Source organism: Choloepus didactylus, chromosome 19, assembly GCF_015220235.1.
Source record: "Choloepus didactylus isolate mChoDid1 chromosome 19, mChoDid1.pri, whole genome shotgun sequence".
Classification (NCBI taxonomy): domain Eukaryota; kingdom Metazoa; phylum Chordata; class Mammalia; order Pilosa; family Megalonychidae; genus Choloepus; species Choloepus didactylus.
Genome location: NC_051325.1, coordinates 42996727 through 43015358, shown reverse-complemented (window position 1 = coordinate 43015358; position 18632 = coordinate 42996727). Strand labels below are relative to the sequence as shown.

The window sequence follows — 18632 nt, the reverse complement described above, 5'->3', positions numbered from 1 at the left end:
ACTAAAGAGGTGGATTATTTCAAAAGTCTCAGTGGGCTCAGATATTCACTCAGGCTTGAAAGTGTAAGTGACTTTTTAAATATAACCTTAAAACTGTAAGCAAGCAGGAAATTGTGAAGTAGCCTTAAAATGTAATTTTCAAAGCTAGAAGCAAGCTATAATGGAAGCTCTTATTCTCACAGAGGAGCAATATGTAAATGTAATGTCTTGAAGCAGTACATAAATGTAAAGTCTGCACCAAGATTTGAATAAGCATTCATCTATGGTCCCCAGACCTCCCAGATATGAAAAAGGCCTTATCATCTATATCCCTAGATGCCTGGAGGCACCTTTCCCAGGTGTCACCATGTTCTTGAAGAAAACAGGAAATAACTAAATTACTGAAATTCTCCAGACCTCTGTTACGTTAACTAAAATGATTAACTCTTTTTATCTCTGATGGGTATAAAAACCAATTGGCGGGGGGGGGGGGGGGGGGGGGGGGGGGACAATTGAAGAAACACTTTGGGAGGCTGATTTGGAAAGCGGCCCCCCCTGTCTTCCTGAAGGCATAAATAAACCCTCTTTTCCTTCTCAACCTGGTTTGGTGCGACTTCTATTGGCAGCTCCAAGTGACAAACCCAGATTTGGGAATTGCCCCTTCTACAAAAGAGTTGTTTTAATTACTTATTAAGATCATAATTAAGCATATTAGAATGGTAGCCATCACTGGATTAGCTTAAGGTTAAACAAAGGAAATAAACGATTGTTACACAACACACATAAAATTTTATATTTTGTAGTTCTACTATTTTGTTTGTTTCACTATTTTTGTAACTGGGGTAAGATAAGAGGTCCAGTTTGTTTAAAAACATTTAAGGTACCCCATAAACTGTCTGAATCAAAGATTTTTATTAATTCTCCTGCCAAACACGGCACTGATTTCCATCTACAATTATTCTTTAAGAAACAATAAGTCAATTGAAAAAAAGTTGTGGCCTTGAGCTATAAAATATTACATGTTTGGCACACTGATTAGCAAGCCTAGAACATCACTATAAAGATGTTAATCATTGTTTGGCCTTCAGCAATGAATGGATGCAGCTTTACCGTGACTTCTCCAAGACTGCTTTGCAGCACCTAACACATTGCTGGTACACAGTCTCAAAGTCGGAGTCATTCCCATAACAGAGATCTTCAATAATAAGTTGTTTTTGTGGATCATAGCTCCCAAGTTCAATTTTCACTTTGCAGTTTTTAACTTCAATACCTCTTCTATTCAAATCTCTCTGCTTTCATCTACACATAGTATATAATCAAATGTGGAAAAGTCTTCCTTAGTAACTTGCCAGGCAACGTGATTCATAGGAATACCAGGCTTCATGATACAATTTTGCCCTTGATAATCATGAGGACTTCCTATCTCATAAGTGGATATTGCAACACTGTCTATCCTCCAATTATCTGAAATATTTTGATCAGATACAAAGTTTCTGAAAACTGCTTCTGCAGTGGGTGATCAACAAATGTTACCCAGACATACAAATAGCAACGATTTGGACAGCTGCGCTGCCATCTTCTCAGGAGCAAAGAGAGGCACAGAGTCAGGTCAGGCCATTTCTAATGCTTACAACCCCAAACACCAAGGGGAGAATGACTACAGGAAGTGAACACAGACAGGAGAGAAGGAAGGGAGGCAACAGGATCAAACCCCAAATCAGAAAGCCCAAAGAGTTTTATCCTGAGCCATAATGACCCCTCAGATCACTACGGAGTGATCCTTACCCTCATCCCCCACCTAACAAAGGAGGGTAAGAGAGTCAGCGAGGGGCACTACCTTACCCAGGCTGGCACAGCCCTTGCCCACCCTCACAATCCTGCAGCGTTTGTAGCCCATTCAGAGATGATGACCATAAAAACTATAACAAAAAAGAAAGAAATGAGGAGAGGAACACAAGCAAAAGCAAGTAGTTTAACAAGAAGCTTTAAAAGCAAGACCCAAAGAAACAGAAGGAGAATGCAGCCAAATAGTTCTCAGGTTTCAAAGAAGTCACACGGATAAACTAAAAACCACTTAAGGAAGAGATACAGAATTCAAAGAGCTGAAGAGAAGTAAGGTCTCAAATGTGCAGGCCAGAAGCATTTTTGCAAGTCTTCCAAATCTTATAGTTTACACATGAAAGGAGCTTGACAGATGTTTTTTGTTTTGTTTTGTTTTTCAAATTTGAAAACAATCCCAGTACTAAGAACACAATGCTACCAATAGCAAGTTATAGAGCAGGAAGAACTTTTCTATAAAATCAGTAATAAAAAACCAAGTTTGAATCAATCATGCTAGAAGAAAGACTAAAATGTTGCTCTACTCTCTCTACAGAAAAATAACAGAAAATCATTGTCATGTGTAGAGGAGAAGAAAGAGAATGTAACCAAAAAATTTTAGGAAATAATGTGTTATACTGAGTGTCAGGCAGTGAGTTAATAAAAATATTATTTTATTTTCCTGAGTTTTTTAGTGTTTGTAGTATTCATCAGCTTTTAAAATTAATTATAATGCATTATAATTTCTTTTCTCTTTCTAAATATTCATTTTTCCATCTTAAAAAAAAAAGAACAAAACATTCAATGATGTGAGTAGAGGTTACAGAGCTGTAAATGAACCAAAATAGAATAAATGACTAAAAATTATCAAGAACATGGTGGATGAACTCCCAGGGGTGTAAATCTCCCTGGCAACGCAGAGTATGACTCCCGGGGATGAATGTAGACCCGGCATCGTGGGACTGAGAGTATCTTCTTGACCAAAAGGGGGATGCAAAATGAGACAAAATGGTTTCAGTGGCTGAGAGATTCCAAATGGAGTCGAGAGGTCACTCTGGTGGACATTCTTATGCACTATATAGATAACACCTCTTAGGCTTTAATGTATTGGAATAGCTAGAAGTAAATACCTGACACTACCAAACTCCAACCCAGCAGCCTGGACTCCTGAAGACAATTATATAATAATGTAGATTACAAGGGGTGACAGTGTGATTTTGAAGACCTTGTGGATCACACCCCCTTTATCTAGTGTATGGATGAGTGGAGGAATGGGGATAAAAACTAAAGGACAAATGGGGTGGGATGGGGGGATGATTTGGGTGTTTTTTTTTTCACTTTTATTTTTTATTCTTGTTCTGGTTCTTTCTGATGTAAGGAAAATGTTCAGAGATAGATTGTGGTGATGAACGCATAACTATGTTATCATACTGTGGACAGTGGATTGCATATCATGGATGATTGTATGATGTGTGAATGTATTTCAATAAAACTGAATTTAAAAAAAAAAAAAAAAAAAAAAAAAGAACATGGTGGATGGGCTTGAGGAAATCCCATAAAACAAACTGGAGAAGAACAGATGTTTCCAGAGATGCTCATGAATACTGAAGAAAGGCAAAGGAGAGCCAACATACACTTAAATGGGGTTCTTAGAAAAGAAAACAAATGGAACAGAAAAAATATGTCAAGATATAATAAAGGAAAGCTTGCCTGATTAAAGATAGATTTGAAGACTGAAAACTTTCCATATTTTACAAAAATTAAGTTAAAACAAACAGCATCAAGACATACTTTGGTAAAAAAAACTATCTTGTAAACATTCAAGCAGAAAAAGTAAGCCAGAAAAGGAGGGGGGAAACCCACTTGACCTCAGACTTCTATACTATGATCTTTAACATCAAGACAGTGGAGCAACATCTGCACAGTAGCTAGGGATGTTGAGTGTGAATTAAGAGTTTTATATCAACAAAGTAGTTCCATAAATATAAAAGGCACAATCAAGCATTCTCCAATATGTAAAAAATTACTGAATGATAAAAATTCAGCCAATCAATAAATAAAGTAAATTAAGCTACTCAGGGATGGCAAAACCATGGAAAATTGGTGGTGAACATTAAATCCATTTAAAGTAGAAGTAAGATTTAATAATCAAAATTTTTCAAAATTCCATAGGACTGTACAACACAGTGAACCCTAAAATAAACCACAGACTATAGTTAATAGTACAATTATAAAAATATTCTTTCATCAATTCTAACAAATATACCACACTAATGCAGGGTAGGATATGGGAAATATATTTTATGCTTGGTTTTTCTGTAAGCCTACAATTTCTCTAATAAAAAAAAGAGAGAGGGAAAAAAAAAGATTAAATAGCTGTGGGAATTATGATTACAGAAAAGAACATAAATGTTAAAAATCTTGAAATAAAAAGTACAATATTTTAGAACAAATGGAGGGAAGGGAAGTGGATAGAATAAGCATGCTAATCTCATCTTCTTTCATGGTAGGAAACTAAAGCTGAAACACATAATTACAAAAATAAGTAACATTTCAAAGTTTTTTATAATCTTTCTCCAGTTTTCAAGCTTTAATAAAATCTCTTTTTTATTTGTGATGAACAAATATTTACCAAAAGTTCAGTAACTATTTCTACTTCAGTTCAGTTCCTTCTTTTGTTAAATTCAACAAAAACATTTATGATATGATCCCATTTTTATAAAATCATTTCTATCCATCCAGCCAACCACTCATTTTTATCCTTAAGAGAAGCTTGGAATGACGTCCACCAAATTTTCAGGTTTTTTGCTGGGTAGTGAGATTTGGTTTTGTTTTTTTTTAAATGTTCATAATGTTAAAGGTAGCATTTAAATATATATATATATATTTCTTTTTATAATGAAGAATTAAGTTCTTAAGGAACAACTACTTGTCATTTGGACCTTTTAGGAAAAGAGAAAAAAATAAGTCACTGAAACAGAAGATGCAAACAAAGTCTTTGCAGTTATAAAAAAGAAACTCACTGTAACAGCAGCCACTCTTCGAGGCTGGGTCACTCCTACAACTCTTCCTTCAGCTGTCCAGCCAGCTTCTGCAAGGTACTACAAATAAAAATCACATCTAATTGTTCATCTGACACCACTTCTTCAGAATCAATCTCCCCATGTTGCCTCTATGTTGTGTTAAATTCACTGGAAAAGGCAATGATAAATAGTTCTTATACCAGCAGACATTTTAGAGATTATTTTATGGATGAGGAATCCAAGGCTTAGAAATATTAAACAATGTGCTTAAATTCACATTACAGCTGATAAATACAAGAACCAAGGTACACATTCAGCCTTCTGAACCCAGTCTTGCAAAATTTCTATATACTACTATATACTACTGCTGCCTCACTGGGGAACTCAGAAGAGTGCAAAATCTGTAAAACAAAGAATTTTAAATATGCACAGAAACTGCACAATATACCTACCATATTTTTGGTCACATTAAATAAAAATAATTCAATTTTATACATTAATATATAGGTCACCAGATTATATGTCACATAAATGTGGTTATATAGGTACATATAAAATTAGATTACATATATTACCATATGCATTAAAAACCCAAAATGGATAACAATGGTTATCACAGTTTACATATATTTGCAAGGTCTAAACTGTTTTACAATTATATGTATTAATTCCATAATAAGAAAAAAAAAGACTAAAAATGCGATTGCACCTATCTGCTCATTTGCACAAAAGAAATATAGGCAGGATAAACTAAAAACTAACCAGATTAAGTGTCTACAGGCAATAGGTGGGAAAGAGGTAGAGAAAGGGGAAAACAGAAACAAAATAGCAGGGGTGAGGACAGATTGACACTATTCTGAGTAGACCTTTTTGTGTAGCTCTAACCCCTAGAACCACAGACACATTTCAGATAGTCTTCACACACCTAAAAAACAGACAGCTGAAACTAATCAGGATGTGGGGGGCATCCAAAATGAAATACAAACACTAACAAATAACCCTAATTGAATAACAAATTAACAACATAACCACAACAAAGGAGGTAGAGAACAGAACTAACCTAAGTTAACAGTGGAAGACAGTATCTTGAGTGATGCTGTAAGGCTAAAAACAAAAAGAACTGTACATAAATATTATGATACAATTAGTAAGTGTTTCTCCCAGGGTATGAGTTAGTGATACTGAAACTATTTTATCTGGATACTAGAATTGAATAAATAAATAAATATATTGTAAATAATGAGGAATGCGTTTCTTGATGTTGGAGAAAAGTTACAAATAAGGAAAGGCTAAAACAAGCTCTAAGGCGCTGGATTGGAATCAGAAGCATCATCATAAACTCATGATTTTAATATACAGAGAGTCAGATTCAGAAACACAGCTGCTTTTGTATGTGTGGATTAGTATACATACACCTGTTTCTTCAGTCTGCTCACAGAAATGGCCTAGAGGAACGGCACCTCAGTCGCAGTGAGCACCCTAGCATACAGATCTTGATTTCTAAATGCCATTCTCCAATAAAAGGAAAAGTGGTTGATCCCAGGGCTGGTGCGGGGAAAATATAAGACAAGCCTGGAACATCTTGTGGCCCCAGAATGTAAGGAAGAGTTCAAAAAATAGTCCATCAACAGATGAATGAATAAATAAAAGGTGTATATACATACAAAGGAATATTATCCAACCATAAAAAGAAATGAATTCCTGACACAGACAACAGCATGAATGAACCCTGAAGCCATCATGTTGCGTGAAATAAGCCAGGCACAAAAGGACGAATATTGGTTGCTCCCACTGATTTGAAATAATTAGAATTAAGCAAATTCACAGAGACAGAAACTAGTATATAAGTTACCAGAGGATAAGGTGGGGATAAGGAATGGGAAGTTAAGGCTTAAAATGTACAAAAGTTCCCATGTGGAATGATGAAAATGTTTTGGTAACAGATGGTGGTGATGAAAGCACAACATTGTGAATGCAATTAACAGCATCAAAATACATACCTGAAAGTGATTAAAAGGGGAAATGTTACATTATATATATGGCAACAGAATACAAATAAAAAAAAAAAATCCATAGAACTATACTACACAAACAGTGAACCCTAAGTTAAACCATGGACTATAATTAATAGTACAACTGTTAAAATGTGCTATCATCAATTCTAACAAATTTTCCACACCAATGCAAGGGTGGTATCTGGAGGCTTTTCAAAAAGAACACAGGAGCCGACTTGAAGGAGCTCCTAATGATCAAAGCTGAAACAATTTGAGAAAAAAAAAAAATGACAGTATTGGGTATTAACCCACAGAACAAAATAAATATCCATGACTCCATATTGAAATACCTAAATAATCAAATAAATAAATAAATAAATGAGGGAGAAGGGGCAATTCTTCCTTACAGAAGAATTCATTTAATAAAGGTAGAGGGAAAGAGGAAAATAGAAAATCATTGTTAGGCAAACACCTCAATAATTGCTGCAAACAAGATGTACTGAGCAACGTTAAAATTAGCAGGGGAGTGATGAATGCACAACTATGCGATACTGCGAGGCACTGATGGCATACTTTGGATGAATTGTGTGGTGTGTGACTATATCTCAATAAAATTGCATTTAAAAAAATTAGGAGAAAGATGAGAAGAAAAAAAATATTTGCAAAGCCTCAAAGAATCTCCCCCAAGATATTCTTCAATTACAAAGAAAAAGACAGTAGCTTGAAAGATAAAACTTGGCACCTTAACCAAATGATCAAGGTTACTATCACCAATGAGAAGGTGTATCAACATCACAAATCCCAAGGCGTGATGCACTAAAAAGGACACACCTCATTTCTGTGGTAGTCTTGCCAAAAACACATAACCTTGTTTTAATCATGAGAAAACGTCACACAAACACCAAATGAGGGACATTCTACAAGATAAATGCCCAAAACTCTTCAAAAGTGTCAAGATCATGAAAACTGAGCAAAGAATGAGGAACTCTCACAAACCAGAGGAGACTGGAGAAACAGAAACTAAATGCAATGTAGGATCCTGGATTGGATCCTGGGACAGAAAAGAACATTAGTGGGAAAACTGATGAAATTTAAACAAGGAAAATTGCTCCATCTTGTTTGTAGCAATTACTGTGGTATATGCCTATTTAGTACAATACTGTATGAACGTTAATGGTACAATACCAGTACTGCTTTTAATTATCGTACTAGAAGTGGTATGATGGGTATAAGAGAACTCTATTATAATTTTTGCAACTTTTCTCATAGTCTAAAATTAGTTAAAAAATAAAGTTTAAAAATGACTGTAAGAAACAAAATGTATTTTGTCTATAAAAACTGTAAAGTTTCTCTCTCTTGTACATACACAAAATACTTCCAACTACCCAATCAATACAAATGCAAAAACAGAATTCTAAGAATAACAGCTAGCTTTCATGGGGTTCCTTACCAAGCGCCAGGAACCATGCTGAGAACGTTTCATGCATTACCTCTTTTAATCCGCACAACAAATCCTATTAGGAAAGTGTTACCACCATCAACAACTTACAGATGAGGAAATAAAGAGGTCACATAATTGTCCAAGGACAGATAAAAATCTAAGAGCTATGATTCAAATTTAGCAGTCTGACTCCAAAGTCCTGATACAAAGTCATAAGTAAGACACAATTCTATCATCCAAAATTTAAAAATAAAGCAAACACACACGTAATTAATCTCTTAATAGTACTGTTATGTGAAAGAAAAATAATATTTCCACAAAAATAAACAGTCTTTGAAACTAATTTCAATGTTCCTCATGATTTAGACTTCTACTGTATGCTTAGAAGTGTTGCTAGGTGGAAATTTAAAGATCCTGTAGAAGCAAAAACAGTACAGGAATCATAGGCAGTGGGACATCATGGAGTGGGACCTTCAAACTCTGGGCTGAATTCTATCTCAGTTCAATCCACTCTCTTTAAGGGCCAGTCACCAAATCTGGCATAACTGAAGAGTGGAATTAGGAAGAACATTGCTCAAAATAGTACTAATAAAAATTGTAGTAAAGAAGAGCTTCTTTTCATAATCCATTGTTTTGAGAGAGCTCTAATAAAAAACATAAGTAGTACGTATCATTTGTGGAATTTCAAACACTGATAAGTGAACCCCGTTTACAAAAGCCAATCCATTTCTGGTATTTTACATAAGGCAGCATTGGCAAACCAGAACAGATTTTGGTACCGAGAGTGGCGTGCTCCTGCTGCTGAGTTTGCAAATACCCATCATGTTGGAATGGCTTTTTAAATGTATAAGGGGAAGATTCTGGAAGAATTGTGAGGAGCTTGACAGAAAAGGCCTAAACTGCTTTGAAGAGAATGTTGGTAGAAATATGGACTCTAAAGATACTTCTGACAAGGCCTTGAGCAGAAATGATGAATGTGTCATTGCCAACTGGAAGAAAGGCAATCCTTGTTTTAAAGTGGCAGAGAATTTGGCAAAATTGAGTCCTGGTGTTGGATGGAAGGCAGAATTTGAAAGCGAGGAGCTGGGATACTCAGCTGAGGAGATTTTTAAACTAAATATCGAAAGTGCAGCCTGGCTTCTCCTTGCAGCTTATAGCAAAATGTGACAGGACAGAGAAAAGCTGAGAAATGAACTCTTGGGTACAAAGAAACCAGAAACTGATAGTTTAGAAAATTCTGGGCTTCCAGAAAGTAAAAGTCCAGTGGCTACAGCCCCACATGAGGATTTCAACCAAACATGGAACCCGACCACCATTTCAGTACAAGCCAGGATTGGAGATGGAGTTATCCAGAAACGATCTGTGGAAAGTCCTATTTGTGGAAAGTCCTTGTTCTGCATGCCAAGCCTACAGAATTTTTGCAAAACCTGTATAAATGGAACCATTGCTGGTCTGGACTGGAGGAAATGAAGAAGGAACAAATTGAAGGAAAAATTTCTTCAAAGACAGAGCCATGGAGGTTGAGGTCTGGAATCAAGAGGTCTCCGGTAGGGAGAGCAGAGCAGCCCAAGCACAATGGAAAGGGTGAGTATGCCCCCGAAGCAGAGTGCAGGCCTTCCTCCTCAATGCTCAAGAAGACTGCTGCCACCCCAGGCCCCAGAGAGGGTGGAGCACATTCCCCAGGGTTTGGGGAGAGACTAAATGCCTCCCCACTGTTCATAGAGGGGAGAGCCTTTGCCCAGAGAGGCAGAGTCTGGGTGGCACCCCAGTGTTTGAGAAGGGTGGGGCCGAGAACGTGGTCTACCCAATGTGTGGATATGTTGGAGCACTCACCCCAGCGTCTGGAAAGAAAAGGGCTATTGCATAAGCCTTTGGAAAGTGTGGGACTATCTCTCTTTCAAGCCCCAAGAATACAATGTCATTCAATAAATGACTCTTAGACTTTGAAATCTAATGGAGTTTGCCCTGCAGGTTTTAGGAACTGTTTTGGTCCCTTAAACCCTGTTTTCCTTTCAGCTTCTCCTTACAACAATGGGAATGTTTATCCTGTGATTGTCCCTCCTTTGTATATTATCAATAAATAACTTGTTCTGAGTTTCACAGGTCCACAGCTAGAGGGGAATTTTGCCTTAGGACAGACCACACATGTGACTGATTCTGATTGGACTTTCTACTTATTGTTACAGAAATGATTTAAGTTTCTGTGATCTTGTGATGGGATGAATGTATTTTGTATATGGAAAGCTCATGTCATTTTGGGTTCCAGGGGATGGAATGTGCTGGTTTGGATGTATTATGTCCCCCAAAAAGCCATGTTCTTTGATGCAATCTCGTGGGGGCAGATGTATTAGTTTTGATTAGGTTAGAACCTATTGATTGAGTGTTTCCATGGAGATGGGACTCAATCAACCATGGACAAGACCTTGATTGGATAATTCCCATGAAGGTGTTACCCCACGCATTCAGGGTGGGTCTCAATTAAATCACTGGAGCCATATAAAAAGCTCAGACAGAAGGAGCTCACTGTTTGTTGCAACTTACAGAGACATTTTGATGATGGTCTTTGAAAGCAGATTTTGCTCCGGAGAAGCTAAGAGAGGACAAATGCCTCAAGGAGCAACATTTTGAAGAATGCACAGGAGCTGAGAGAAGAGCTGGAACACAAGCCAGGATCAGCAGATGCCATCCACATGACTTCCCAGCTAACAGATGTTTTCCAGATGCCAATGGCCTTTCTCCAGGGAAGTACCCTATTGTTGATGCCTTACGTTGGACGCTTTAAGGCCTTAAGACTGTAATAGTGTAACCAAATAAACTCCCTTTATTAAAAATAAAATAAAATAAAAACTGATAAGTGTTTGATGCCTCAGCATACTTTTCCAAAGGAAGACACCATAAAAATCGAGAAAAACAGTTTGTTGAGAAAAAACTTGCCCTGTTTCCATGCTGTGACCTTCAGTTCTTTAGCCTTTCCAATTTTCCTACGACCTTAACTCAAATCCCAGCTTCAAAGAAGTTGGTAACAATGACTGTCTCTGAGAAGGGGGGGTTAGTATATGCTTGGAACAAGAATACAATCCATCACAATGCTCTAGACATTTTTACCAGCAAAGTTTAGGAGATTCACTTTTCACCATTTATTCTTTTCTTCTTTTGAATTTTGTACCCTGTAACTGTATTTCTTATCTTTTTTAAAGAGTGCTTAAAATAAAATACATTCCCTAAAAAAAATTTAAATTCAAATGCACATACCCTTTGACCCAGCAATTCTATAACTATTCTACAAATATATCCATGTGTGCAAAATGATATATGTGCAAACTGATTCACTGCACCATTGCTTGTGACAAATAAAAAGCTCTAAACAGGGCCCCCTGAAGAGCTGGGGAAGAATGCAGAGGTGTTGGACTTCCTCACCTGGCTTGTTGCTAATGTTCTCACAAACACGAGGGACTGACGGCTTCATGTGCTGAGCCCTCTGTCTTGGGGCTGGCCCCTATGAAGCTTATTGCTGCAAAGAAAGGCTAAACCTGCTATAATTGTGCCTAAGAGTCTCCCCCTGAGTGACTCTTTGTTGCTCAGATGTGGCCCTCTCTGTGTTACCAAGCCAACTTGGCGGGTGTTCTCACTGCCCTCCCCACTACGTGGGACCTGACTCCCAGGGGTGTAAATCTCCCTGGCAACACAGGATATGACTCCCCGGGATGAATCTGGACCCAGCATCGTGGCATTGAGAACATCTTCTTGACCAAAAGGGGGATGCAAAGTGAAACAAAATAAAGCTTCAGCGGCTGAGAGATTTAATGGAGTCGAGAGGTCACTCTGGTGGACATTCTTATGCACTATATAGATAACACGTTCTAGGTTTTAATATATTGGAAAAGCTAGAAGTAAATAACTGAAACTACCAAACTCCAACCCAGTAGCCTTGACTCTTGAAGATGATTATATAGCAATGCAACTTACAACGGGTGACAGTGTGATTGTGAAAACCCTGTGGATCCCACTCCCTTTATCCAGTGTATGGATGGATGAGTAGAAAAATGGGGACAAAACCTAAATGAAAAATAGGGTGGGATGGGGGGGTGATTGTTTTCTTTTTTATTTTTATTTTTTATTCTTATTCTGATTCTTTCTAGTGTTAGGAAAATGTTCAAAAACAGATTGAGGTGATGAATGCACAGCTATATGATGGTACTGTGAACAACTGATGGTACACCATGGATGACTGTATGGTATGTGAATATATCTCAATAAAACTGAATTTAAAAAAAAAAGCTGTAAACAACTTAAAGGTCTATCAACTGAAGACTGACAAAGTAAGTACATGTAGTAGAATGTATGCAACTAAAAAAAGAGACGTTAAGTTTAAAAAAAGTGCATTAAAGCACGTATAGGTGCTACCATTCCTGTTTAAAAAAAAAAGAAGGGGTGAGTGCCTGTGTGTGTGTGTGTATATATATATATATGTGTGTGTGTATATATATATGCATTCCCCTGTATATGCATAAAAAAATGTCTACCCAAGAAACTGTTAGTATTAGTTTCATCTGCATAAGGGAACTGAGCATCAGAAGACAGGAGAGAAGGGATATATTTCTCTTTATATCTTTTTGTGCCTTTTGAAGTTGAACTATGTGAACCAATTAAAAACAAAAAATAAATATCAAAAATATTAAATTAACTGCAACAGTAAAAAAAAAAAAAAAAAAGAAGAAGAAGAAGAAGTACCTTCCTTTGCTGCCACACTACTTAGCCTGGATCCTCAGACCCTACTACACTGCATGTCCTTTGGGCCATTCTTTCCCTGGACTCAGCTCCCCAGCAGGCCCTCTCCATCCACTGGCAGCTAAGCCTTCCTGAAGAAAATGACTAGCTGATTGTGATACATTATATTATTGTTCCAAATACATGCTACCCCTCTATGGGGGGATTAAATAAATTGCCACGCTAGTGCTATAGAGCCTTGCCATGTAACTTGCTTTGACCAATGAAATGTAAGAGGAAGCACCACTTCTATTCAAGTTTTTTTCTTTTACCTTAATGCTTTATTATCAGCTTGTACATTAGATCCTCTGATCTTATTTACATTTACTATGAAATTTCTATTAGCCTGTGAACTCAAAGGCACTCAATTCAGAGGTTATAGTCTGAGCTTAAGTAGGAAATAGGATTCCCAACTAAAATTTGAACAAACAATTATAAAGATTAGAGAATATGAAAATGTTTAAAGTGTAATATCTGGTACATAAATAATTCACAACCTATTAACATTGTACAGAATGTCAAAGAAAAGACCACATAAGGCAAACAAAAATCTCCATAAAATCAAACTGATTTTTATCCCAATTCAAGTTCATTTAAAGGTCTGAAGCTGATTCTTTTTTGTTAAAATCCTAGGAAAGTTAAAGAAAAAGCAACATCAAATAGTATGAAAATGTTTAAGTTAAAACAAAAGGTCCTCAGTTTAGTTTCTAATACCATGAGAAAGTATTTAATCATTGAAAACAAGTATCATTTTGGGAGGATATTAGAATAGGAGGAATTATTATGAGCAATTCAAAAAATTAAAGGACAGCTGGCTTTTTTTTTTTTTTTTTTTTTTTAAATCATCATTTTATTGAGATATATTCACATACCACGCAGTCATACAAAACAAATTGTACTTTCGATTGTTTACAGTACCATTACATAGTTGTACATTCATCACCTAAATCAATCCCTGACACCTTCATTAGCATACACACAAAAATAACAAGAATAATAATTAGAGTGAAAAAGAGCAATTGAAGTAAAAAAGAACACTGGGTACCTTTGTCTGTCTGTTTCCCTCCCCTACTTTTCTACACATCCATCCATAAACTAGACAAAGTGGTGTTTGGTCCTTATGGCTTTCCCAATCCCATTGTCACCCCTCATAAGCTACATTTTTATACAACTGTCTTCGAGATTCATGGGTTCTGGGTTGTAGTTTGATAGTTTCAGGTATCCACCACCAGCTACCCCAATTCTTTAGAACCTAAAAAGGGTTGTCTAAAGTGTGCATAAGAGTGCCCACCAGAGTGACCTCTCGGCTCCTTTTGGAATCTCTCTGCCACTGAAGCTTATTTCATTTCCTTTCACATCCCCCTTTTGGTCAAGAAGATGTTCTCCGTCCCACGGTGCCAGGTCTACATTCCTCCCTGGGAGTCATATTCCACGTTGCCAGGGAGATTCACTTCCCTGGGTGTCTGATCCCACGTAGGGGGGAGGGCAGTGATTTCACCTTTCAAGTTGGCTTAGCCAGAGAGAGAGGGCCACATCTGAGCAACAAAGAGGCATTCAGGAGGAGACTCTTAGGCACAAATACAGGGAGGCCTAGCCTCTCCTTTGCAGCAACCGTCTTCCCAAGGGTAAAACTTATGGTAGAGGGCTCAACCCATCAAACCACCAGTCCCCTATGTCTGTGGTCATGTTAGCAACCATGGAGGTGGGGTAGGCGAATACCCCTGCATTCTCCACAGGCTCCTCAAGGGGGCACTACATCTTTTTTTTTTTTTTTTCCCCTTGTTTGTCTTTTTTCTTTTTTTTTTTTTAACTTTCCCTTCTTTTTTCAAATCACCTGTATGAAAAAAAAGTTAAAAAGAAAACAAACATACAATAAAAGAGCATTTCAAAGAGATCATAGCAAGGGAGTAAGAAAAAGACAACTAACCTAAGATAACTGCTTAACTTCCAACATGTTCCTACTTTACCCCAAGAAAGTTACATAATATAGCAACATTTCAGTGAACTTGTTCCTACTACAACCATCAGAAATTAACAGACCATAGTCATTTCTGGGCATCCCCAGAACGTTAAATAGCTTATCTGTTCTTCCTGGATTATTGTTCCCCCTTCCTTAATTGCTCTCTACTGCTAGTTCCCCTACATTCTACATTATAAACCATTTGTTTTACATTTTTCAAAGTTCACATTAGTGGTAGCATATAATATTTCTCTTTTTGTGCCTGGCTTATTTCGCTCAGCATTATGTCCTCAAGGTTCATCCATGTTGTCATATGTTTCACCAGATCGTTCCTTCTTACTGCCGCGTAGTATTCCATCGTGTGTATATACCACATTTTATTTATCCACTCATCTGTTGAAGGACATTTGGGTTGTTTCCATCTCTTGGCAATTGTGAATAATGCTGCTATGAACATTGGCGTGCAGATATCTGTTCGTGTCACTGCTTTCCGATCTTCCGGGTATATACCGAGGAGTGCAATCGCTGGATCGAATGGTAGCTCTATATCTAGTTTTCTAAGGAACTGCCAGACTGACTTCCAGAGTGGCTGAACCATTATACAGTCCCACCAACAATGAATAAGAGTTCCAATTTCTCCACATCCCCTCCAGCATTTGTAGTTTCCTGTTTGTTTAATGGCAGCCATTCTAACCGGTGTTAGATGGTATCTCATTGTGGTCTTAATTTGCATCTCTCTAATAGCTAGTGAAGCTGAACATTTTTTCATGTGTTTCTTGGCCATTTGTATTTCCTCTTCAGAGAACTGTCTTTTCATATCTTTTGCCCATTTTATAATTGGGCTGTCTGTACTATTGTCATTGAGTTGTAGGATTTCTTTGTATATGCAAGATATCAGTCTTTTGTCAGATACATGGTTTCCAAAAATTTTTTCCCATTGAGTTGGCTGCCTCTTTACCTTTTTGAGAAATTCCTTTGAGGTGCAGAAACTTCTAAGCTTGAGGAGTTCCCATTTATCTATTTTCTCTTTTGTTGCTTGTGCTTTGGGTGTAAAGTCTAGGAAGTGGCCTCCTAATACAAGGTCTTGAAGATGTTTTCCTACATTATCTTCTAGGAGTTTTATGGTACTTTCTTTTATATTGAGATCTTTGGTCCATTTTGAGTTAATTTTTGTGTAGGGGGTGAGGTAGGGGTCCTCTTTTATTCTTTTGGATATGGATATCCAACTCTCCCAGCCCCATTTGTTGAAAAGACCATTATGGCTCAGTTCGGTGACTTTGGGGGCCTTATCAAAGATCAGTCGGCCATAGATCTGAGGGTCTATCTCTGAATTCTCAATTCGATTCCATTGATCTATATGTCTATCTTTGTGCCAGTACCATGCTCTCTTGGCAACTGTGGCTTTATAATAAGCTTCAAAGTCAGGGAGTGTAAGTCCTCCCACTTCGTTTTTCTTTTTTAGAGTGTCTTTAGCAATTCGAGGCATCTTCCCTTTCCAAATAAATTTGATAACTAGCTTTTCCAAGTCTGCAAAGTAGGTTGTTGGAATTTTGATTGGGATTGCATTGAATCTGTAGATGAGTTTGGGTAGAATTGACATCTTAATGACATTTAGCCTTCCTATCCATGAACATGGAATATTTTTCCATCTTTTAAGGTCCCCTTCTATTTCTTTTAGTAGAGTTATGTAGTTTTCTTTGTATAGGTCTTTTACATCTTTGGTTAAGTTGATTCCTAGGTACTTGATTTTTTTAGTTGCTATTGAAAATGGTATCTTTTTCTTGAGTGTCTCTTCAGTTTGTTCATTTCTAGCATATAGAAACATTACTGACTTATGTGCATTAATCTTGTATCCCGCTACTTTGCTAAATTTGTTTATTAGCTCTAGTAGGTGTATCGTTGATTTCTCAGGGTTTTCTAGATATAAGATCATATCATCTGCAAACAATGACAGTTTTACTTCTTCTTTTCCAATTTGGATGCCTTTTATTTCTTTGTCTTGCCGGATTGCCCTGGCTAGCACTTCCAGCACAATGTTGAATAACAGTGGTGACAGCGGGCATCCTTGTCTTGTTCCTGATCTTAGAGGGAAGGCTTTCAGTCTCTCACCATTGAGTACTATGCTGGCTGTGGGTTTTTCATATATGCTCTTTATCATGTTGAGGAAGTTTCCTTCAATTCCTACCTTTTGAAGTGTTTTTATCAAAAAGGGATGTTGGATTTTGTCAAATGCTTTTTCAGCATCTATTGAGATGATCAATTGATTTTTCCCTTTCGAGTTTTTAATGTGTTGTAATACATTGATTGTTTTTCTGATGTTGAACCATCCTTGCATGCCTGGAATGAACCCCACTTGGTCATGGTGTATGATTTTTTTAATGTGTCTTTGGATTCGATTTGCAAGTATTTTGTTGAGGATTTTTGCATCTATATTCATTAGGGAGATTGGCCGGTAGTTTTCCTTTTTTGTAGCATCTTTGCCTGGTTTTGGTATTAGATTGATGTTAGCTTCATAAAATGAGTTAGGTAGTGTTCCATTTTTTTCAATGTTTTGAAAGAGTTTGAGTAAGATTGGTGTCAGTTCTTTCTGGAAAGTTTGGTAGAATTCCCCTGTGAAGCCATCTGGCCCTGGGCATTTATTTGTGGGAAGATTTTTGATGACTGATTGGATCTCTTTGCTTGTGATGGGTTGGTTGAGGTCTTCTATTTCTTCTCTGGTCAGTCTAGGTTGTTCATATGTTTCCAGGAAATTGTCCATTTCTTCTACATTATCCAGTTTGTTGCCATACAGTTGTTCATAATATCCTCTTATAATTTTTTTAATTTCTTCAGGATCTGCAGTTATGTCACCTTTTTCATTCATTATTTTGTTTATATGGGTCTTCTCTCTTTTTGATTTTGTCAGTCTAGCTAGGGGCTTGTCAATCTTGTTGATCTTCTCAAAGAACCAACTTTTGGTGATATTTATCCTTTCTATTGTTTTTTTGTTCTCTATGTCATTTATTTCTGCTGACAGCTGGCTTTTAAACAAACCAACACAAAGAGCATTTAGAGTTGGCTGTTCAAATTATTCCTTTAGCATTCTTCTAGTCAAATAAAAATAAGCTTACATTGACCAGTCATAACTTTTATGTTTACTTAGGGTGGTTTTTTTTTTTCTTCATTATCTGAAAGTTGAAGATATTTCTGTCATACTGTAAATTTATCATAAATGTGTTAAAATATACTCTGGGTACTCTTATTTGCATCTCTTTTGTGCCCTGAAAATCTGAAGGCTAATTCAAACTGGCACGTTTTAAAATATTCAAGAAGAAAAATGACTACTTTTAATACCAGCTTTTGGATTTCCTGAAGGTTTTAGTGAGAAATAATAATACATTCTATAATCATTGACAAAATTTTGGAAATTCATTTCAATAAAATAAAATAACATCTAAATCCAAGTCAGACATGAGAGATCAGTGCCCCTACATTGGATGTTTTGTGTTTTAGATTTATATTATAATGTTTAAAGTGCATGTATAACATTTTAATACTTGTCAACATACTTTTACAAAAGTAAATCCTAAACTACAAAGCTTTATTTATTCATATGTTCTCAAAACTTTCTAATCACCATAAGAAATTACTTGTATATTAAAAATTTCCTT

General features: G+C 36.7%; 1 protein-coding gene across 4 annotated transcripts in view; it reads right to left on the bottom strand.

Annotated features, from left to right (window-relative positions):
• Positions 1-18632, bottom strand: part of DHX35 (DEAH-box helicase 35) — a 92713-nt gene that overhangs the window by 55673 nt on the left and 18408 nt on the right. For all 4 annotated transcript variants that reach the window (XM_037811031.1, XM_037811032.1, XM_037811034.1 and 1 more), the window contains one exon: positions 4821-4898. In XM_037811031.1, coding sequence (XP_037666959.1) covers positions 4821-4898 — 78 coding nt within the window. The remainder of the gene's footprint in view (positions 1-4820; positions 4899-18632) is intronic.